We start from the raw sequence: 24,107 nt of genomic DNA, 5'->3' as shown, positions 1-24,107 counted from the left end.
GATAGGACACAAATTTTTCTTTGTCAGAAATATGAAAAGGGAAAAATACCTACAAATAACACAGCATTAGTGGAATGTAATTGAAGATTTTAGGGTGAACTCATTTTTAGTATAAAACTAACTAAAAACTCAAAAAGTCTTCTGACATAATTAGCAGAAGCCACATGTTCATATGCAGGAGAAAAGGGGTCCAAGACAAATGAATGACAGTAGAGGGGGCAGAGAGAGAAGAGGGGAGGGGAGGGGGGATAGTAGAGGATAGGAAAGGCAGCAGAACACAACAGACACTAGTATGGCAATATGTAAATCAATGGATGTGTAACTGATGTGATTCTGCAATCTGTATATGGGGTAAAAATGGGAGCTCATAACCCACTGGAATCAAAGGGTGAAATATGATATATCAAGAACTATGTAATGTTTTGAATAACCAACAATAAAAAATTTAAAAAAAAAGAAATAAGGGTAGTGAAAGTGGGTATCCAATTCACGTTCCTGACCTCAATCTCCATGAAAATGGGCATGCTTCCATAATTTCTCCATTAAGCATTTGGCAAGATTTCAGGGAGCCAAGTAGATTTCAGAGTGTAAAACAGTGGCAAGACATTTCCTCTACCATTATTTCACTGAAAGCTTTTTATTAAAAAATGTATGTTGACCTTATCAAATATACTGTAGGCAAGAATTATTCTAATAATATGCTTGTCTCCTTTTGACCAATTAAAACTCTGATTCAGTGGAATAAATTGTCCAACAGGAAAAAAAAAAAAAAAAGAAAGAAAAGGGGTCCAAGAAGGATGCTAGGATGGAAGAGGCTTTTACTGACTGACTTGACTGTGCCCTATTCAGCTGCCCCTTCATCTCCCTACATTAACCTATATGAACAACATGACCCTTACATTAACCTTGGTCTGGGCTCCAACTTGTCCCTGGACAAGTGCAGCTGCCCAGCTGGTCTCTAGCTTAGCCTTCCCGAACTTCATCTATCGTGAAAACTTCCTTACAAATCCAGGCATGGTGATGCACACTACTGATCCCAGCTACTCAGGAGGCCACGGTTAGAGAAATGAGCTCAAGGCCAACCTGGGGCAAGGTGGTGAGGGCTCATCTGGAAGAAAGAAAAAGGAAGGAAAGAAGAAGGAAGGAAAGATAGAAGAAAGAAAGGAACCCAGCCATCCTTGTTACACTTTGTACCATGAGTACATCACTTGCTCCATCCTGCTTGATCTCTACCCTGGCTTCAAGGAGAACCAACTTCTAGGTGCCATTCCTGCCCTGGAGCTCCCCAGGGGGACAGGTGGATGCTATCTTCAGCTGAGTCCACTTCCTTGTTCACCTTGTGCCAATCCCACTGACTTCCCATCACTACCCTCTCCTAGGAACATTTTCCCAATAAATAACTTGCACAGAAATCCCAGTCTCTGGATTAGCTTGAAGGGAATAAGCCAGATACTGCCATGTGCCAGGCCCCTAGCTGGACACTGGGGATGGACAAGGCATCAAGCAGCACAGTCAGACAAGGGTAGCAAAGGGGCTTCCCCAGGAATAAGATCACAGAGGGAGGGTGTGGTCAAGGTCAGATGAGGCTGAGTTGTATTTTAATAAGAGACCTGAATCACAGGTCATAAGCATGATTGTTTTATGCAAAGAGGCACTTAAAAGATTTCAAGGGCCTCAGTCATGTTAGGAATTAGGGCCTGCCTGAGGGTTTCATCAGAACCACCCAATAGAATTGCAATGACCAATGATGAAAATGTTCTAGATCTGCCCTGTCCAATAGGGTAATCACCAGCCACATGTGGCAACTGAGCACTTGACATATAGCAAGTGTGACTGAAGAACTTTTTTCTTTTTTTTTTTTTTTTGCAATTCTAGGGATTAAACCAAGAGCTTTCACATATTAGGCAAGCACTCTGCCACTAGCCACATACCCAGACCCTTGAATCTTTAATTTTGTTTCATTTTAATTAATTATAATTTAACTAATTTAAATTTCAACCACCACACATGGCTAGTGGCTACCAGGTTGAAAATGTCAGGTCTATACTGACCTCAGAGATGGTTCCCAGAACCAGGCCCACCAGTCGTCTGATGTGGAGATGGGCAGGGGCTGGGCACACAGCCACTTCTTCCTGATGGACTCGACAAGCTTCCAGAACTGACTGTAGTGGCCGCCGCCTGCTGGGCTGGTCTTCACACATGGTCAGAAGGATGGAGTGCAAGGGCTCATGGAGCTGCAAGGGCTGCAGAGCATACAGGGTAGTGAGAAGCATAGCACAGCTAGAGCAGCTGCTGCTGAGCAATACTGTGTCAGGTGTGCCCAGGGGACTAATGGAAAAGGATGCCTTCATTACCACCAGAGCAGGTGCCTGCTCCTTCTGAGAGCTTAGGTGAACACGAGATTCTTCACCGAGGCCACATGATGCAGAGTAGTTATCTCTGCCTCCATTGTGCAAAGTGTGCTGCTCTTTAATCTCAGATATGCTTCAGCCTGACATGTGCTTAGAATACTGGTGAAAAACAGGTGCTGGACATGATGGAGTTACACCTGTGCCAAGCACCCTGGATCAGACCAGAGATCAGTCTTTCACTCATGGTCACCTGGGCAGCCTGACTAATTATTCAGGTAAGACTCAAGTCCTTTCCCCTAGATCTTGAACTCCAGGAGCCTATAAACATTGGAGTCACAGGCAGCAGCACATGTGCTCAGTCATTGTTGGTTGAACTTTATGCCACAGGCACATGTCAAGCAAAAGAAAAGCTAAGTCTCTTATAACCACTTCCATCATGCATTGAAGTGACCACCATTTATATGAGGAAGGCCTCAAATTCAGATTCAATCTCTGACTGTTAGGGGGTATCGCTCAGTGGCAGAATATTTCCTAACCTATATGAAACCCTAGGTTCCATTCACAGCACTGCAAATCATCATCATCATCATCATTATCATCATCATCATCATCATCATCATCATCATGAATAACAACATCATTTGACTGCTTCTCCCACTCCAACCACACTGAAAGTCATTTGGCAGAAAGGATGCAATGCCATGTCAGGAAGGGAGCATCCTCTGAGGTGCCATCTTCAAGGGAAGCCAGGCTACCAAGTTTTATACTCACACAGCAAATTGGAGGTCTCTGTGTGTCTGAAACTGGACAGTATTCGAGATGGTCCCTACTTTCAAGATCAAATTCCAATAAGAAAAATCATTACTTAAAGAGATGAGGGCAGCACAGAATAATAAAAGCTTGGCCTGGGGAAGAACAGAACTGTGATAACACAGAGACAGGGACCTGACCCAGACTGATACCAGAGTGTCCACAGGGATTCATTACAAGGAAAGTGGGGAGTGAGCTGTGAACAGAAGGAGCAGTGTGGGCATGGGCACAGAGGTGCCCACTGTCTGAAAGCAAGGGGCCATGGGCAGCATCAGGGCCTGTGGCAAAATGACAATGTGGGACCTCTTGATCCAAATTATTAAGACTTTCAAGATGGTGATAGCACAGCATTAAATCTAGCACAGCACCACATTCATACACCCATGGAGCTAATCCTGAGGAGTGAGGAGAACCAGAGAAGAATTGTTCAGGTAGAAGCCCAGTTCTGGCCTCCATGTGGGTCCTGCTGAGAGGCTAGATGTAATCTTTGGGTATCCTGGAGATACCAAATATTTCATGAAAGAAGGGTTGTGAAGAGGTCTCTGTTTACAAAAGAGCACCAGGAATCACTAGGATTGGGGATTGGAGAGGGCAAGGGTGGGAGGGAGGGAGGAAGGAAGGAAGAAAGGAAGTAAAGCAGGAAGAAAGGAGAATTGGAGGAAGGAAGGGAAGGGAAAAGAAGTAAAGGAGGGAGGGAAGGAAAAAGGAAAGGAAACAGGGGTGGTATCATCCATACAGGTTCTCCAGCACATGCTCTTGTAGCACTAGTTTCTAAGGAATTCTTACAGTGTCAGGTGAAAATTTACAAAAACACAACTATTATAAAATGCCACCTTAAACAAAGTTTGTAAGGCTCTATGCTTTAAGCCTTCTCATAGTCTTTAATAAACTACTCTGAAAAAAAATCTTTGAGAGACGTTGCAGGAAGCATTTTCCACATTTGATGAGCAGGGAACCTTTTTGCAGGAAAGCATCTCACTTCAGGAAGGGCTTTTAGTACATAACTAAATGAATAAATATATAACTGTATCTTCAGTGTCTGTAAAATCCTCTAGTTTATGTCTTCCTCTGAGTGGAGACAGCAAATAAATCTCATCTTCTCCACCAGTCCAAACTTGTATCTGACTCAAGTGTATCTGAGGTTATTTCTGGACTTTCTAGCAAGAAGGAGATGCAGTGTGATCAATTGGCAATGCCTGCCTGGGACATAGGAGGAAAGAGTGACAGCACCCATGCTCAACAGCTGTGGACCCTGCCCAGGAACACCACCAAATTAATCCAAAGACATGACCTGGAAAGACTTGGGGCATTGTTATATACACACCTGGTTTGGTGGGACATGAAACCCTGCTGTCCAGTAGAGAGTCATTCCTAAAGAATAGACATGCATCTGCCCAAAAGAAAAGCATGTGATTAGTTTTCAATCATCTCTGCTATTCTAAGGTCCTGCAAGCCAAATACAATTTTATTTTTGCAAATACACATGCTGTGTTCTAGCTGGCCCAATACCATCTGTACTTCCTTTTCTGCTTCCTACACTAGAGGCTATCAAGCCAGAATTTTGCTTTCTAGCAATAACTACAACACCAAATTTTGGCAAAAGATGTAAGGGAAGTATATTAAGGGGCTTCCAAAAAGATTGGTTTTTTTTTGCTGTTTTACTAACAAGTATATATGACTGGTTCCACACTTTCTACCTTGTTTCTGCCTTGAACACTGATGTGATACATGGAATCATAGCAACCATCTTGTGACTATGAGGAAACAGGCATAAGAACAAAAAGCCAGCAGATTAGGGTAAAATGGAAATATACAGACTGAATCCTTGATGGCATGACTGAGTTGTTGACCAGTCCCTAGACTTGTTAAGTAACTAATAAGTATATCTGTGGCTCTAGCCATTATATTTTAAGCTGTTTCTTATAGCCAAACCTATCCAAACATGACATATTATACACCATGCTGATTAAAACGCACCATATCTTGTCAAAAAGAAACATTGTATATTGGAAAGAACATTTTCTGATTTCTCAGAGCCTATTTTTTATCTGTAAATCAAATATTCTGCCTCAATACTCATGAGGATCAAGTAACAAGTTCTTGGAGACAATAACAATAATTGCCATTCTCATTATTGTTTTTATTGAACACGGAGCATTCACAGTATAGCAAGCCCTATTAAATATTTCATTTATATAATTTTTTTTATTCCTCACAACAATGCTTTGAGGTAGGTATTTAATTGTCCCCATTTTACAGAGGAGAAAACTAAAGCAAAGGCAAGCTAGTAAATTTGCCCAAATAAGACTCAAACCTGGACTTGAAGCCAGGTACCAGAGCTCCTGCCCTGAGCCACCATAGAGCTGTCACCTCCGAATCATAGTAGTCCTGAATGACTTCATTTTTATAGTGGGGCTTCTATTATAATTGACAAGGCCATTTGCCCCTTTTCTTTTCTTTTTTATTTTATTTTATTTATTTTTTTTTTTTTGTCTATGGAATCAGTTTATCCTGGGTAACAAATCAAAAACAAGTACTTATTTCTTTTTTTTTTTTATTATTAGTTGTTCAAAACATTACATAGCTCTTGACATATCATATTTCATACATTTGATCTTTTCTAAGGAAAAGGTTTAGGGGCCTTTGGAGAAGGGACATTGAAGGACACGAAACACGGCATGTGAAAACACAGTTGCTTAAGCAGCCCACTGGTCTAACAGTGGTTTTGGTTTTCCACATGACAAGGTCAAGATGTGTGTTCCATGTCATCTGGGCTGATTAGCTCTTGTCTTTGAAACTGAACCGTTAACCCAGCCACCAGCCCTGGGATGAATGAGACGAGATAACATTCAGGGAAGTTCACAAGTTATACTCATTCCCAGGGAAATAACCGTAAAAGCAGACATGGGAATAGCACCCTGAGCACAGCCAGAGGCCCTGATCAAACCTGGGAACTTTCCTGGATTCCAAGGGCTCTGTCCTGAAGTGCCCTAGGGCCAAGCCAGGCCACAGTGAAAACAGGGTACATCCCAAATATTAAATCCAGCCCACTGGTAGGCGCTGACTGCAGAAAGGCAGCGAGACAGATTTTGAAAACAACTCCTGACTCAGTGGGAAAGAACACCATGACTGACTGGTAACATCTGCCATGCACACAGGAGGCGTAATGACAGCAAAGGTGATTTGTAGTTAGACACTTGCCCACATCTTCCACCTATACCTGAGTTAAGACTCCAAGCAGTGAGGGAAATAGCTCAGTGTACTGGTCAGAGAGGGATATTAGTCAAAGAGAGGAGTCCCTGTACATTGTCCTAACCTTAGAGCAGGACCCAGGATAGGAAGAGGATTTCAGGCACAGCCATTCCTGGGGACACTCTCCTGAATGTCCATCCCACCCTTCACAGACCTGTGCAAGTTGGATAAAGAGAGAGCTGAGTGATGCATGTGGGATAGTGGGTATCAGAACTGAGCTTTAGGGATCGTATAAGAGATCAACGACCAGGTAACGCTGCCTCTTGGCCTAAGTAACAGTGCTTGAGTCTTCTGGTCCTTTAAGGCATACACCATGTGTCATGCTTAGAGGTCAAGCAACCAACCAAAATAGCTGTCTGGCTCCTTCAGAACTTAGTCCTTCCCCACACTGGCCCTTGTCCAGTTCAACTGGCCCTTCTCTGCCTGACCCAGACTCTGAGTCACATATACATACCTAGTTCTGAGCTTGCTCTATTCGTTTAGCCTAGGGGCTCATGGAGGAAATTGTGCAGGAGGGACAGCATGTGTTTCTCTAGTTCAAGGGCAGAGGAGTGACTAGACCTTCCCAAGACACTCAGTGGAGGCCAAACTGAAGTTGGGAAGGCAGTACCTGTGCTTCACCTGAGAGGGACAGGGAAGCACCCCGGGAGCAGTCAAAAACTGTTTTAACTCAGGTCCTTTAGAAAGCAGGGCACTGACACTTCATACTGAAGCTGTCATCCCAGGGCAATGAGAGTGAGAGAAAAAAGGAGAAGGGAAGCAAGGGCAGATGCAGCTTTACCATGCTGACCACAGAGCCAGCAGGAAGTTCCTGAGAGAAACAGCATTTCCAGATATGCATTTTTCCCATGAAAGAATAGCAGGAAGTGCTACAGACTTGGCTTCCTGGATCTCAGGACTTCTCTGGAAGTTGTGCCTGGCTCCTGGACATTTCAGACTGCCTGGCACTTCTCTTTACCGGTGGCTCAGAAAGCCAGATCCCAGGGCTGAGCATGTCATATCTTAGCAAGTCCATAGCATAGGAGAAGAACTGGCATGTGTGGATCCTGGACCAAGCAGAAGAAATCTGAGCGGCACCCAAGTCTGTGTCTGACCCAGGTATCTAGTGATTCACCCCTGGGATGCTAGCAGTTCAGGGAAAGGTATATGTGCCAGAAGTACAGGGACAACTGCTGATGGGGTGACAGAGCCAGGGTTATTACAATGGTGATGTTTTCACTGCAGTAATATGAATAGGAGACACATGGACTCTGACACACCAAACCTGGAAGCCACTGAGGCCACATTCTCTTCTTCTTGGAGCCCAAAAGAAAAGCATCTCCAGTTCCAGCATGGCTCCTGAGAGGAGCACCATTTCTAGATCTGCACATTTCCCATGAAAGAACATGGAAGAAAGAATAGAAGTGGTACCTTAAACACCTACTATGCCCTGCCCAGTGCTGTGTGTCTGCCTTATATCATTCTCACTTTGATTTTCTTTTTTTTTTTTTTAATTGAAACTACTGTCTACTGGAAATTTTTGCAGTTCAGAAGGAAAACATGTTCCCTGTTGGAAAGCCAAAAATCTCCATTGATATTGCCATCCAGAAATAATCCCTTCAGACAACTTGGTGGTGCATGTGTTTTAGAACTTCCTCTCTCTCTCTTTTTTTTTCTCTCTGCAAACTTGGATCACATTGTGTATGCATATATCAATGCATATATTGAATTTATTTCCAAGTCATTGAATACACTTCTACAGCAGTCTCATTTTAATGCTTATTCTCATATCCGCTCTCAACTGATCATTCATCTTGTTTCCAACTTTTAACTGATGTCAACAACACAATGCTGAATATTGCTACAGCTGAATCTATCTTTACTTATGCCTGAGGATTCCTAGTTGGGGACTTGGGTCATTTATTTTTCTGTTCTTTCTTCATGCTGCCAGTGGTAACAACAGACAGACCTTTTACTCCTATCTTTTGGGGTACTTCGTTTTGAATGTTGATAATAGCCAGATCGTCTAAGTCATATTACTCCACTATACAGATATAGAAACTTGAGCTCTACAAATTTGACTTGCCCCTACCCAAGAGCTGGCAAAAAAAAAAAAAACTGAGAACAACATTCTTTAAATCTACTTGTGTTAGTTAGCTTTTTGTCACTGGGACAAAAATACTTGGCAAGGACACTTAAAAGAGGAAACGTTTATTTTGTCTCACAGTTTTAGAGGTTCAGTCGGTGGTGGGCCAGCTCCATTGCTCAGGACCCAAAGTGAGGCAGTACATCATAGAGGAAGGGCATGGTGGAGGGGTGATGCTGTGTTGATGGCAGCCAGAAAGTAGAGCAAGGAAAGAAAGGGGCCACAGAGAAGATGCATCCTTCCAGGGCACATCCCCAGTGACCCACCTCCTCCAGATATGCCCACCCGCCTACAGTGACCACCCAGTTAGTCCCTAGGATGGATTGATGAGGTCTCATCCCTCATAATCTAATAATTTCACCTCTGAATATTCCTGCATTAACAGAGGCATCTTTGGGAACAGCTAATATCCAAACCATTAATACCCACTCTGCCTCAAGGTAGAATCAGGCGCCTCAGGATGAACTGGGAACAGGGAGTACTGCCCAGTAACAGGCCTTTCCCAGGGGACAGGAGACAGGTACTATAGAGAGGCCACACATCTTACCTGTGACATATCAAGCAGCTCATCCTCACCTTGCCCCTGTAGCAACTCAGGGGCCTTGAAAGGAGCAGCTTCTATGTGAGAAACACGGTCTTGGAAAGAAAGACTTCCAGTTGCAGAAAGCAGGGCTGACCAGGGGCAGACCACATAATCCGAGGAATCTGAAAGCAAGTCAGCGATAGGGGTATAGAGAAAGGGCCACCATCTGGAGAGCCAGCTGTGGGACTGTGTCTGGTAGGTGCCTAGAAGTAACTGTCTCTAGGGTAGACCATGAGCAAGACCCCAGGGAGACACAGAACTGAATTAATTCAATTCTTCTGAAAGGGAGCATCGATTACAAAAGATGGCTATAACCATGGCCAGGAATTGAGCACCTGCAACCAAATTCGTCAGTGGACTGAGAGTTTCAAAGCAAAAGATAAAAAAAGGTCAAGTCCTACTGGAAATTGGCACAAGCCTGAATTCTCTGCAGCCAGACCAGAACCCAAGGCAGCTGGTCTTCTGGGAGCTCTGAATCTGTTTGTCAAAACCTCTAGGGCAGGGAAGAGACAGTGAGGCCTCATGAAGAAGATGAATCCAAAGGCACAAGTTAACAGCCTCCATCTACCTGCCCAGACTGGAACAGTCTCTGGCATGGAGCATGTGCAGTAACATGGGCTGACAGCCTCTGCTGCATGCACTGCAGCTGCCAAGCATGTGGGACTGATGAACTGACAGCAGAGTATGGGCTCTCAGTGTTTGTTTCAGTTACCAATTTAATGCCTCGCAGCTCCAAATTCATTCTTCTATACACAAATTCTTCCCTTACACAAATCTCCTAATATTTAGAGCACCATGACAACCTTCTCAGTAGAGGAGACAGGAGAGTCATCACAGGACACTAGTGCTCTCCTTCTGTTGGCTATGGTCAGCAGTGGTATGGGCATGTGACCACCAGATGATGGCACAGTCCTGGACTCAGGCCCAGGACAACAAGGTCCCTTGGTCACTCTCAAGGCCTAACCTTGCCACATGATCCCCTTCTCTTTAACTTATCTATACAAATGGTGCAGGCTCATTCTCTCCTGCCCACAAGGGATTCCTGCTTACCTGAGCCTGCCATCACCCCAACCTTCTACTCCCTCGGCCACAATTGGCAATTGCCTGTTCCCCACCTGAGCCGTGACTACAGACCAATCCCAACTAAGCAAGCCAGTGAACTTCATCATCATGATCTGCAAGCACAGCTCCCCCAGCAGGTCCAAAACCCAACCTGGGGACAGAACTTACCTTCAAAGTCTGTTCCTCACTGGATACCTATCTCAGTCTGAGGGCACCATGAATAATTTTCTTCTTTCAGTTACTCTTATATATCTTTCAGTAACTCTTAATAACCTCCCCTATTTAGACCACAGTGCGTGTTCTGTCTTCCGGAAGGACACAGGACTATTACACCATCTGACAGAGTATAGGGGTATCCAGAGTGACTATCCTCCGCTTCCCATCTCTAGTTGTGCCCAAATAACCCAAGAGATGGAAGAGGGCCAGCTTTTTCACCACTGTGACCAAAAGTCCTAACAAAAACAACATATAATAGGAAAAGTTTATTTGGGGCTCACAGTTTCAGAGGCATCAGTCCATAAATGGCCAACTCCATTGCTCTGGGCCCGAGATAAAGCAAAACATCATGTCGTAAAGGTGAGAAGGAGGAAAGCAGCTCAGGACTTGAGAATCAGGAAGCAGAGAGAGAACTCTGCTCACCAAGAACAAACTACATGCCCCAAAGGCCCATCCCCAATGACCCACCTCCTCCACCCACTCCCTACCTGCCTCAGTTAATCCTTATTAGTGGATTAATGTACCTCTAAACTTTCTTGCATTGTCTCACACATGAGCTTTTGGGGGGACACCTCATGTCTAAACCATAAGAGGCCTACATTGCTCCAGCCAGCACCTCCCTAAGCACTATGCAAGTACCAAGGCAGAAGCAAGGCCTTCTGACTCTGCCACATGGCATGGGTCTCCCAACGTAGCTGTGTGGAAGGTGCCATTTGCCTACTCATTTTAATACTTCAAACTAATAATTAATTGAGAAGCAGCAGCCAAAAATATGCTTGTATGGGAAGCTTCACTTTCAGTTCCCTGTGGCTTCACTGCCCCAAACTCTTACCATTGTGAAGGTCTTCCAGGAGCCGCTCAGCAGCCAGTGACAAGAGGGACCAGAGTTCTTCCTCAGACAGAGCTTCGCCCCTGACCTGCAGGGCACTGGCCAGTGTCACAGAAGCCAGGCTCATGCCTGCAAAGACACACATGTGGTAGAGACCCAGCAATGTCCACGAGCACATCTGGGCCAGCACTTGTGACTCCAGCCCCTCTGAAGTACATGGATGCCATATTTTCATCACCTGCATCCCCAGGGCAGGGTACAAGGCCAAGGCTACTTGAGAAGTGAAAGGAATGTTCACTGAGGGGCTGGCCCAGATGCTGGTGGTGAATGAGTGAATAGACAAATCAACTTCTAAGCAAAAGGTTAAGTAAATGAATGAATGAATGAACAAGTGAACCATGACAGGAACCCCTCCTCAGGGAGAGCTCCCTATGCAGGAGACGAGTGTGGGGGCCTGTGGGGGCATTCATTGTCTACTCTCCTTCTCTGTCTGAGAAAGTAGGTTAACAACCATTTTTGCCTCCAACACATGATTCATGTCTTTCATCTCTAGCTGCCACATGCAGAGTTGGATTTGGTCCCAGCACCAGCCCTTTTGCCAGCACCTGCCTGAAGAGCAGGCAAGAATCCCTAGAAGGAAGACCGAGCTCCATGTTTCAGGAAGGGCAGACATGCAGAGACACTGCAGGAGCAGGCAGGAGGGCTGGGCTTCTATTCCCTCTCTTCTGAGAAGCATTCCTTTAAACCAAAGTTGACATTTCAGTGTCTATCCCTGCCCCCACCCCATGCACAAAGCCACCCCCTACTAATCTCCAGAGCCAGTGACAGCAGGAAGAGGCCAGGCAGGCTTTTCCTAATCTATTCACGTCACAGAGCTTTTTCTACAACCAGAGCTTAGGGAGAAAGGGGGGGTGTGCTGGGCTGGGGCCGGGGGAGCCCAGCACAGCACCCCCCCCATCTCTCCATGGGCACTAAGCCAAGCTGTCCACTCACCAGCTGCTCAGCTTATCTGAGAAGAGAGACAGTTTTCTAGAGAACAAGCCCAGCTCTTATATCTCTACCTGGGGGCAGGAAAGGAGCTGCCTTGTCCTTAAGAAGACCTACTTGGAAGCTGTTATTTATGAGAAAGTGTCTGTGAAGGGGCGGCTGTTGCTTCCATTTACAGGCAGTCCAAGTAACCAGGTAAACATTCACTGTGGGGAACTTGCCAGTCACCCTGATTTGGTTTCTGCACACTGTATCCGTACATGGAAATCCCACTGTGCCCCATAAATATGTACAATTACTATGTATAATTTAAATTTTTTCTCAGGTGATGGATTCAAAGCTCAAGTCCAGGCCCTCTGTTTCCTTCTCTCTTCTTTTCCTTTCCTCCTCCTTTTTCACAAACTTGCTTGTGACTTATGGACTAAGCATCACATTTGGCCATATTTTTCTAACTTTCTACCATGACAATGAAATGCTACTCATTAAAGATAAAAAAGAAACAGGAGAAGACTGATTCTCAGACAGAAAATCTCTGAATCCCAATCTAAAATAGGGAAGCAGGCAGGCATCAAGGGGAGGGGGGGAGGAGTTCCAATCACATTAAGATAAGAAGGAAAAGAATGCATTGAACAGCTTCTAGGCTGGCATGGCTAGCTGAGACCATCATTTCAAAGTAGTCATTCAGTGGAGGAAGGATGGCCTTTTCAAGAAATAGTGTTGGGTCCACTGTGAAGAATATTGAACATTGGCCTAAACCTCACACTACAAAAAAAAAAAAAAAGAAAAGAAAACTGTTAGATCAAAATGGGTCATAGATTTAATATTGAACATAAAACCATAAACTTTAAGAAACAAATGGGAGAAAATATTCAGAACCTAAAACTAGGCAGAAGGTTTTTATTTGACACCCAAAGCACAATCTATATAAAGATATCCAATTCATAAATTGGACCTCATCAAAATTCAGTTTTTGCTCTGAGAAATACCCAGTACAGGGATTTTAAAAAAAAAAAAAAAAAAACTATGGGCTAGGAGAAAATATTTGAAAATCACCAATCTGAAAAAGTACACATACTTAAATTTTTTAAAAACTTTTAAAACTCAATAAGAAAATAGCAATTCAATTAGAAAATGATATGCGAATGACAAATTTGGGCCATGAATATATATTAAACATTATCAGACATTAGGGACATGCAAATTAAAACCACAATGACATGATACTAAAACCTATCAGAAGTACTAAAATCAAAATTTCTAACAACCCCACATGCTGATAAACATATGTAGAAGTACTCACAAATTGCTGGTGAGAATGTGAAATGGTCCAGCTACTCTGAAAATCAGTTTGGCAGTATCTTATAAAATTATATATGCTAGTACTATATAATTCAGCAGTAGTATCCATGCATTTATACCAAAGAAATAGAAATTTATGTTCACACAAATATCTATCCATGAGTTGGCTTAGCCAGTCGCCTTGGAAAACGAAGTATTAACTACTAAACTTGAACATGCATGTTAAACATACACACACAAACACAAGTAAAGTACTACCCTAAGTGTGCATGCTCTTTTCCAGGACTCTCAGGCTAGGGAGTTGCAGTGGCCTACGTGGCCATGGACACATGATACTGTGTGTGCACACGCACACACATGTATATGTGAAGTGTCTTAGTTTGCTGTGTCTGCTGCTTCAATAGATAAATCTGTGTAGCATACACTAATATTACCTCTTGAATAACCACAGTAGAGCAGAAGAATAAGACTTTGTCTATCATAAATTTATGTACAATCTTTTAAAATAAAACAAGTGAAAATGAGGACTTACAGATATTGAACATAATATGATCAACAATTTCAATGCATATAAAAATGAAAAGGAGGGGCAATGTATATCTGTGTGTGTGTGTGTGTGTATTCACAGTTTACTACAATCCAAGTAGAGGCAAATGAAAAACATATATTTTGTAAAGAGGGCTGAAATAGTGCTTAACATAAAACAAGTAGTAGCTTTTATAATTATTATAATTATTATGTGTACTAACCCAGTATTCATAGATAATTAATATACTATACTAGAATATTACTAAGGTTATTATAGATCATTTTTGGATCCTAAAAACTTTAGTTTCAACAAACCAACATGTTGGATTTTTCTTATATACTAGCCAGCCAACAAGGATTGGTTGAATGAGATTTCTGCCTTTATTTTTTTAATTTTAGAACATATATACACAAAAATATGCTTAGCACCCTGCTCAAAAAAAATTTTAGGGCTGAGGATATAGCTCAGTTGGTAGAATGCACAGAAAGAAAGAAAGAAATTTAACTGCATTGTAGATTTGGCCTCTGCTATGGTTTGAATATGATTTGTTTCTGCTGAAACTTACATTGAAATTTGGTTGTCAATGCAGCAGTGTTGGGATATGGAGGCTTTAAGAGGGATTAATGTCTTTATTACAAGACTGGGTTAGTTCTTGTGGGAATGGATCACTTTTCAAAAGAGTGGATTATTGTAAAGTGGGTCAGCTCCTCTGTCCTCTTCCTCTTGTCCATATTTATCCATTTGCCTTTCTGTTTTCTTCCATGAGGCCAAGAGCCAAGCAAATGCCACAAACATGCTCTTGGACCTCCAAAATCACAAGCTAAAATAATCCTTTTTTATTTCAAATTATCCAATTTCAGGAATTCTGGTATATCTGTGGACAGTGGACTAAGACAATCTTAAAATTCAAACATTGTACCTGTCACAAAAAGGACATAGCCCCACCAAAGGGACATATTGAATTGCATCAAAAACACCAATGCAAAATCCAAATCAGAGAAAATTTTCAAGTCAAACAAGCGGGTTGCTCAGGAAAAAAAAAAAAAAAAAGAAAATTTTAAGAAAAAGAGGACAAATTATATATTGGCAAGACATAATAATTATAACTATATATGCCCCAAACAATGGAGCATCTATATACATCAAACAAACCTCAATTTCAAGAGTCAAATAAACCACAATACAATAATACTGGATGACTTTAACACACGTCTCTCACTACTGGACAGATCTCCCAAACAAAAACTAAATAAGGAATGAGAGAAGATGGCGGTGAGGGGAGTGCATTGCCCCCGTGTGCCGCGTCACTGTGTGGGAGTATGACGAGTCAGGACTGCTAAAGGCTATCTTGTTAGGAATTTCCAGCAATAGTGGGGTGCTCCGGAACCTGGAGGAAGGATTTCCATCGCACGAGGATCGGCTACGGGGACTCAAACGCGAGGGATTTGTTGCACGGAGGGTAACACTGCTTATTCAGCAAATCGCCCCGCGGCTAGAGTCTGCAGAGCGCGCTGGGAAACGAGGAGACAGCGGCGCAGGGATACAGCGCTGCAGTTTCTGCCAGCCATGCAAGCGCCGTACTCAGTGCTGAATTCTGGGTTCGAGACTAGGGGAAGGAAGCGGTCCATCTCGGTTCTCCACACCGGTCAGACCACAGAGGAGGCCAGCGGCCACCATATTGGAGAGCTGACGTCACCATCCCTGTTTTCGACTGACCGCAGCTCATTCAGCCATAGAACAGGTAATTTCAGGCTGCCATTCGCCTGCGGCTTGAAGACAGATTACTCAGGCTCAGTGCCTGAGTGCTTCTTGGAGCCTGCTCTTATCAGAGAATACACCGAGCACGGAGCGGCCCTGGCCCAGGGCGAAGGAGCCCACGGAAACTGCTGCTTGGAGCCTGCTCTTATCAGAGCATACACCAAGCACGGAGCGGCCGAGTTCCGGCTCCCGGAGCTGCCCTGGCCCAGGGCTAAGGAGCCCGCGGAAACTGCTTCTTGGTCCGGGTCCTGCTGAGGACCGGTCAGGAATCACCCGTTGCTTTGGTTACCTGGCAAAGGGAACGAAATGCTGCCATTCGCATAGGATACCAACATGGCAGAGATCTGATGTCATCAGAAAGCGGCGGAGGAGAGAACTTCATCAATACCAGCGGCGACAGAAACAGTTGGTCTCCTGGTAGGGAGGGTGAGGCACAGACACCCGAGTCTCTCTCAATTTGTCGTCGAGCCAGAGGGGAGGAGCCGGGCCGCCTCCCGCGCCCGGAGCAGGCCCAGCGGCTCTCCGGCGTGGTGGTTGCGGGACCCCAATTGGAGAGGGGGCGGAGCAGAGCCGCCACCCGCGCCCGCAAGGTGGGCAGACCCGAGACCCAGTGGTACACGGGCGTGGTAGGAGGGGCAGGGCAGAGCCGCCGCCCGTGTCTGCAAGGTAAGCAGACCTGCGACAGACTGGCAGGTCAGGCCCAGCGGCCTGCCAGCGTGGTACACACGTCACCCCAACTGGAGTAGGGGCAGAGCAGAGCCTTCGCCCACGCCCGGATCAGACCCCGCTGGTGTGGTGGTCACGTGACCCCAATTGGAGTGGGGGCAGAGCGGAACCGCCACCCGTGCCCGCAGGGTGAGCAGACCTGCGACCAACCTGCAGATCAGGCCCAGCGGTCCGAAGGCGTGGTAGGAGGGGCAGGGCAGAGCCGCCGCCCGCGCCTGCAAGGTAGGCAGACCTGCGACAGACCGGCGGATCAGGCCCAGGAGCCTGTCGGCATGGTACACATGTCACCCCAATTGGAGTAGGGGCAGAGCAGAGTCGCCACCCGTGCCAGGAACAGGCCCAGCGACCTGCCGGCGTGGTAGTCACGACACCCCAATTGGAGTAGGGGCAGAGCAGAGCCGCCACCCATGCCCGAAATGTGGGCAGACCTGCGATCGACCAGCGGGACAGGCCCAGTGGCCTGCTGGTGAGACAGACACGTCACCCCATTTGGAGTAGGGGCAGAGCAGAGCCACCGCCTGTGCCCGCAAGGTAGGCAGACCTGCGACCGACCGGTGGAACAGACCCAGCGGCCGGCAGGGGTGGTAGGCACGTCATCCCAATTGGAGTAGGAACAGAACAGAGCCTTCGCCCACGCCCGGAACAGGCTCAGCGGGCCGCGGGTGTGGTAGACAAGTCACACCAATTGGACGGGGGGCAGAGCAGAGCCGCCGTCCGCGCCTGCAGGGTAGGCAGACCTGCAACCGACAGGCGGATCAGGCCCGGTGGCCTGCCGGCATGGTACACTCGTCACCCCAATTGGAGTTGGGGCAGAACAGAGCCGCCGCCCGCGCCCGGAACAGGCCCAGTGAACTGCCGGCGTGGTAGTCACGACACTCCAATTAGAGTAAGGAGAGAGCAGAGCCGCCGCCCGCGCATGCAAGGTAGGCAGACCGCCGCCCGACCCAGCAAGGGAGACTTTTCAACTATACAAGAGCAATATAAATATATAGGGGGAATAAAACATTTCAAAAACACAACAGTTTCACCAAGCAGAAAGAAACACAAGCAGTATGAAAAGACAAGGAAAGAAAGGACCACAAGCAATGCAGGTCAACTCAACTTTAGAAGAGGTAACAGCTGCAGCAGATGGAATGTTAGATAAAGAATTCAGGATATACATGCTTCAGATGATCTGGAGTATCAAGGAAGACATTAGACAGCAAAATCAGACAATGAAAGATCACTTCGACAATGAATTACACAAACAAATCCAGGAAGCAAAGGATCAACTATACAGGGAGATAGAGGTTATAAAAAACAAACAAACAGAAATCCTAGAAATGCAGGAAGCAATAAACCAACTTAAAAACTCAATGGAGAATACTACCAGCAGAGTAGAACACTTAGAAGATAGAACATCAGACAATGGAGACAAAGTATTTCAACTTGAAAAGAACATAGACAGCTCAGCAAGACTGTTAAGAAACCATGAGCAGAACATCCAAGAAATATGGGATAACATAAAGAGACCAAACTTAAGAGTCATTGGGATACAGGAAGGGATAGAGGTTCAAACCAAAGGAATGAGCAATCTATTCAATGAAATAATACAAGAAAACTTCCCAGACTTGAAGAATGAGACAGAATCCCAAATCCTAGAAGCCTACAGGACGCCGAATGTGCAAAATCATAAGAGATCCACACCTAGACACATTATAATGAAGATGCCCAACATACAGAATAAGGAGAGAATTTTAAAAGCTACAAGAGAAAGGAAGCAGATTACATTTAGGGGTAAGCCAATCAGGATAACAGCTGATCTTTCAACACAGACTCTGAAAGCTAGAAGATCCTGGAATAACATATTTCAAACACTGAAAGAAAATGGGTTCCAACCAAGAATTGTGTATCCAGCGAAATTAAGCTTCAGGATGGAAGATGAAATTAAAACCTTGCACGATAAAAAAAAGTTAAAAAAATATGCAGCTAGAAAACCATCTCTTCAAAACATCCTAGGCAAAACATTACAGGAAGAGGAAATGGAAAATAACAATGAAAACCAACAGTGGGAGGTAGGACAGTAAAGGGGGTGAAAATAATCAAAGAGGAAAACAAACCATGTTTAGTAACAGAAATAAACAAATATGGCTGGAAGAACAACCCATATCTCAATAATAACCCTAAATGTTAATGGCTTAAACTCACCAATTAAGAGACACAGGCTAGTAGAATGGATCACAAAACAAGACCCAACAATATGCTGCCTACAGGAGACGCATTTGATAGGAAAAGACATACATAGGCAGAAGGTGAAAGGTTGGGAAAAATCATATCACTCATATGGACTTCGGAAACAAGCAGGAGTGTCCATACTCATATCAAAATAGATTTCAAGCCAAAGTTAATCAAAAGGGATAAAGAGGGACACTACATACTGCTTAAGGGAACCATACACCAACAAGACATAACAATCATAAAAATATATGCTCCAAACAATGGTGCAGCTATGTTCATCAAACAAACTCTTCTCAAGTTCAAGAGTCTAATAGACCACCATACAATAATCATGGGAGACTTCAACACACCTCTCTCGCCACTGGACAGATCCTCCAAACAAAAGTTGAATAAGGAAACTATAGAACTCAATAACACAATTAATAACCTAGACTTAATTGACATATATAGAATATACCACCCAACATCAAGCAGTTACACTTTTTTCTCAGCAGCACATGGATCCTTCTCAAAAATAGATCATATATTATGTCACAGGGAAACTCTTAGACAATATAAAGGAGTAGAGATAATACCAAGCATCTTATGTGATCATAATGGAATGAAACTGAAAATCAACGACAAAAGAAGGAAGGAAAAAGCATACATCACTTGGAGAATGAACAATAGGTTACTGAATGATCAATGGGTTATAGAAGACATCAAGGAGGAAATTAAAAAATTCTTAGAGATAAATGAAAACACAGACACAACATATCAGAATCTATGGGACACATTGAAAGCAGTTCTAAGAGGAAAATTCATTGCTTGGAGTTCATTCCTTAAAAAAAGAAAAAACCAACAAATAAATGATCTCATACTTCATCTCAAAATCCTAGAAAAAGAAGAGCAAAACAACAGCAAAAGAAGTAGAAGGCAAGAAATAATTAAAATCAGAGCTGAAATTAATGAAATCGAAACAAAAGAAACAATTGAAAAAATTGACAAAACTAAAAGTTGGTTCTTTGAAAAAATAAACAAAATCAACAGACCTTTAGCCATGCTAGCGAAGAGAAGAAGAGAGAGAACTCAAATTACTAGCATACGGGATGAAAAAGGCAATATCACAACAGACACTTCAGAAATACAGAAGATAATCAAAAATTATTTTGAATCCTTATACTGCAATAAATTAGAAGATAGTGAAGGCATAGATAAATTTCTTAAGTCATATGATCTGCCCAGATTGAATCAGGAGGATATAGACAACCTAAACAGACCAATATCAATTGAGGAAATAGAAGAAACCATCAAAAGACTACCAACTAAGAAAAGCCCAGGACCAGATGGGTATACAGCAGAGTTTTACAAAACCTTTAAAGAGGAACTAATACCAATACTTTTCAAGCTACTTCAGGAAATAGAAAAAGAGGGAGAACTTCCAAATTCATTCTACGAGGCCAACATCACCCTGATACCTAAACCAGATAAAGACACTTCAAAGAAAGAAAACTACAGACCAATATCTCTAATGAACCTAGATGCAAAAATCCTCAATAAAATTCTGGCGAATTGGATACAAAAACATATCAAAAAAATTGTGCACCATGAGCAAGTAGGATTCATCCCTGGGATGCAAGGCTGGTTCAATATACGGAAATCAATAAATGTTATTCACCACATCAATAGACTTAAAAATAAGAACCATATGATCATCTCGATAGATGCGGAAAAAGCATTCGACAAAGTACAGCATCCCTTTATGTTCAAAACTCTAGAAAAACTAGGGATAACAGGAACATACCTCAATATTGTAAAAGCAATCTATGCTAAGCCTCAGGCTAGCATCATTCTGAATGGAGAAAAATTGAAGGCATTCCCTCTAAAATCTGGAACAAGACAGGGATGCCCTCTCTCTTCACTTCTGTTCAACATAGTTCTCGAAACACTGGCCAGAGCAATTAGACAGACGAAAGAAATTAAAGGCATAAAAATAGGGAAAGAAGAACTTCAATTATCACTATTTGCTGATGACATGATTCTATACCTAGCAGACCCAAAAGGGTCTACAAAGAAACTATTAGAGCTAATAAATGAATTCAGCAAAGTGGCAGGATATAAAATCAACACACATAAATCAAAGGCATTCCTGTATATCAGCGACAAATCCTCTGAAATGGAAATGAGGTCAACCACTCCATTCACAATATCTTCAAAAAAAATAAAATACTTGGGAATCAACCTAACAAAAGAGGTGAAAGAATTATACAATGAAAACTACATAACCCTAAAGAGAGAAATAGAAGAAGATCTTAGAAGATGGAAAAATATACCCTGTTCATGGATAGGCAGAACTAACATCATCAAAATGGCGATATTACCAAAAGTTCTCTATAGGTTTAATGCAATGCCAATCAAAATCTCAATGGCATTTCTTGTAGAAATAGAGAAAGCAATCATGAAATTCATATGGAAAAATAAAAGACCCAGAATAGCAAAAATAATGCTAAGCAGGAAGTGTGAATCAGGCGGTAGAGCGATACCAGACTTCAAACTATACTACAGAGCAATAGTAACAAAAACAGCATGGTACTGGTACCAAAACAGGCGGGTGGACCAATGGTACAGAATAGAGGACACAGAAACCAATCCACAAAACTACAACTATCTTATATTTGATAAAGGAGCTAAAAGCATGCAATGGAGGAAGGATAGCATCTTCAACAAATGGTGCTAGGAAAACTGGAAATCCATATGCAACAAAATGAAACTGAATCCCTTTCTCTCACCATGCACAAAAGTTAATTCAAAATGGATCAAGGAGCTTGATATCAAATCAGAGACACGCCTTCTGATAGAAGAAAAAGTTGGCTACGATCTATATACTGTGGGGTTGGGCTCCAAATTCCTCAATAGGACACCCATAGCACAAAAGTTAATAACTAGAATCAACAAATGGGACTTACTCAAACTAAAAAGTTTTTTCTCAGCAAAAGAAACAATAAGAGAGGTAAATAGGGAGCCTACACCCTGGGAACAAATCTTTACTCCTCACACTTCAGATAGAGCCCTAATATCCAGAGTATACAAAGAACTCAAAAAATTAGACAATAAGATAACAAATAACCCAATCAACAAATGGGCCAAGGACCTGAACAGACACTTCTCAGAGGAGGACATACAGTCAATCAACAAGTACATGAAAAAATGCTCACCATCTCTAGCTGTCAGAGAAATGCAAATCAAAACCACCCTAAGATACCATCTCACTCCAGCAAGATTGGCAGCCATTATGAAGTCAAACAACAACAAGTGCTGGCGAGGATGTGGGGAAAAGGGTACACTTGTACATTGCTGGTGGGACTGCAAATTGGTGCAGCCAATTTGGAAAGCAGTATGGAGATTTCTTGGAAAGCTGGGAATGGAGCCACCATTTGACCCAGCTATTCCCCTTCTCGGTCTATTCCCTAAAGACCTAAAAAGAGCATGCTACAGGGACACTGCTACATCGATGTTCATAGCAGCACAATTCACAATAGCAAGACTGTGGAACCAACCTAGATGCCCTTCAATAGATGAATGGATAAAAAAAAAAATGTGGCATTTATACACAATGGAGTATTACTCTGCTTTAAAAAATGACAAAATCATAGAATTTGCAGGGAAATGGATGGCATTAGAGCAGATTATGCTAAGTGAAGCTAGCCAATCCCTAAAAAACAAATGCCAAATGTCTTCTTTGATATAAGGAGAGTAACTAAGAACAGAGTAGGGACGAAGAGCAGGAGAAGAAGATTAACATTAAACAGGGATGAGAGGTGGGAGGGAAAGGGAGAGAGAAGGGGAAATTGCATGGAAATGGAAGGAGACCCTCAGGGTTATACAAAAGTACATACAAGAGGAAGTGAGGGGAAAGGGAAAAATAATACAAGGGGGAGAAATGAATGACAGTAGAGGGTTAGAGAGAGAAGAGGGGAGGGGAGGGGAGGGGAGGGGAGGGGGGATAGTAGAGGATAGGAAAGGCAGCAGAACACAACAGACACTAGTATGGCAATATGTAAATCAATGGATGTGTAACTGATGTAATTCTGCAGTCTGTATATGGGGTAAAAATGGGAGTTCATAACCCACTTGAATCAAAGTGTGAAATATGATATATCAAGAAATTTGTAATGTTTTGAACAACCAACAATAAAAAATTTAAAAAAAAAACTAAATAAGGAAACCATAGAACTAAATAATACAATCAATAATTTAGACTTAACCAACATATATAGAATATTTCATCCATCAATAAGTGAATATACTTTCTTCTAGGTAGCACATGGCTTTTTCTCTAAAATAGACTGTATCTTATACCACAAAGCAACTCTTTTAGTAAAAATTAAAAAAAAAGACATAATAGCCTGCATTCTATCAGACCATAATGGAATGAAATTAGAAATCAATGATAAAATCAAAAATAGAAACTACTCTAACAAATGGAGACTAAATAATATGCTACTGAATGATGAATGCATAGTAGAAGAAATAAAAATAAAAAAAATTCTTAGAGGTAAGTGAGAACACCGATACCACATAGCAAAATCTCTGGAACACTATGAAGGGAATATTAAGAGGAAATTTTATTGCATTGAGCTCATTCATTAAAAGAATAAAAAGTCAGCAAATAAATGACCTAACATTATATCTCAAAGCCCTAGAAAATCAACACCAAAAGCCGTAGAAGACAGGTAATAATTAAAATCAGAACTGACATCAACAAAATTGAAAGAAAAGAAACAATTAAAAAAACTGACAAAACATAAAGTTGGTTCTTTGAAAAAATAAAGTAAATAAACCCTAGCCATGCTAATGAAGAGAAAAAAAAGAAAACTCAAATTACTAAAATTCATGATGAAAAAGGAAATATCACAATGGACATGGCTGAAATAGAGAAGATAATTAGAAACTATTTGAAAATTTATAATCCAATAAAATAGAAAATCTTGAACACATCAACAAATTTCTAGAGACATATGTCTTACCCAAACTGTATGAGGAGGTCATACATGATTTAAACAGATCAATTTCAAGTAATGAATAGAAAACATCATCAAATAGAAAACATCATCATTACTCAGCTTTAAAAAAAGAATAAAATTATAGCATTTGCAGGTAAATGGATGGAGTTGGAAAATATCATTTTAAATGAGATAAGGCAATCCTGAAAAACCAAAGGCCAAATGTTCTCTTTAATAAATGAATGCTGATCCACAATGGGGGGAATGGTGAAAATGGAGGAACTTTAATGGGGCAAAGGGAGGGAGGAGATGGAAGGGTGCATGGGGGCAGGAAAGATGGTGGAATTAGATGGACATCATTACCCTAGGTACATGTATGAC

At 42.7% G+C, this 24,107-nt stretch overlaps 1 protein-coding gene across 2 annotated transcripts in view; it reads right to left on the bottom strand.

Moving 5' to 3' along the window:
• Positions 1-11,373, bottom strand: part of Frmpd2 (FERM and PDZ domain containing 2) — a 96,129-nt gene extending 84,756 nt beyond the window's left edge. Inside the window, exons 1-4 of one of the 2 annotated variants that reach the window (XM_071610762.1) lie at positions 11,232-11,355; positions 9,086-9,243; positions 4,486-4,551; positions 2,052-2,243 (exon numbers count right to left, since the gene is read on the bottom strand). In XM_071610762.1, coding sequence (XP_071466863.1) covers positions 2,052-2,243; positions 4,486-4,551; positions 9,086-9,243; positions 11,232-11,355 — 540 coding nt within the window. Of the gene's footprint in view, positions 1-2,051; positions 2,244-4,485; positions 4,552-9,085; positions 9,244-11,231 lie in introns of both variants that reach the window. The other variant, XM_027947929.3, reaches the window with a different exon arrangement.
• Between the last annotated feature and the right edge of the window lie 12,734 nt (positions 11,374-24,107).

The sequence above is a fragment of the Marmota flaviventris genome, chromosome 4 (genome assembly GCF_047511675.1).
Source record: "Marmota flaviventris isolate mMarFla1 chromosome 4, mMarFla1.hap1, whole genome shotgun sequence".
NCBI classification, from domain to species: domain Eukaryota; kingdom Metazoa; phylum Chordata; class Mammalia; order Rodentia; family Sciuridae; genus Marmota; species Marmota flaviventris.
The sequence above is the reverse complement of the archived record's forward strand: the minus strand, read 5'-3'. Positions and strand labels throughout refer to the sequence as shown.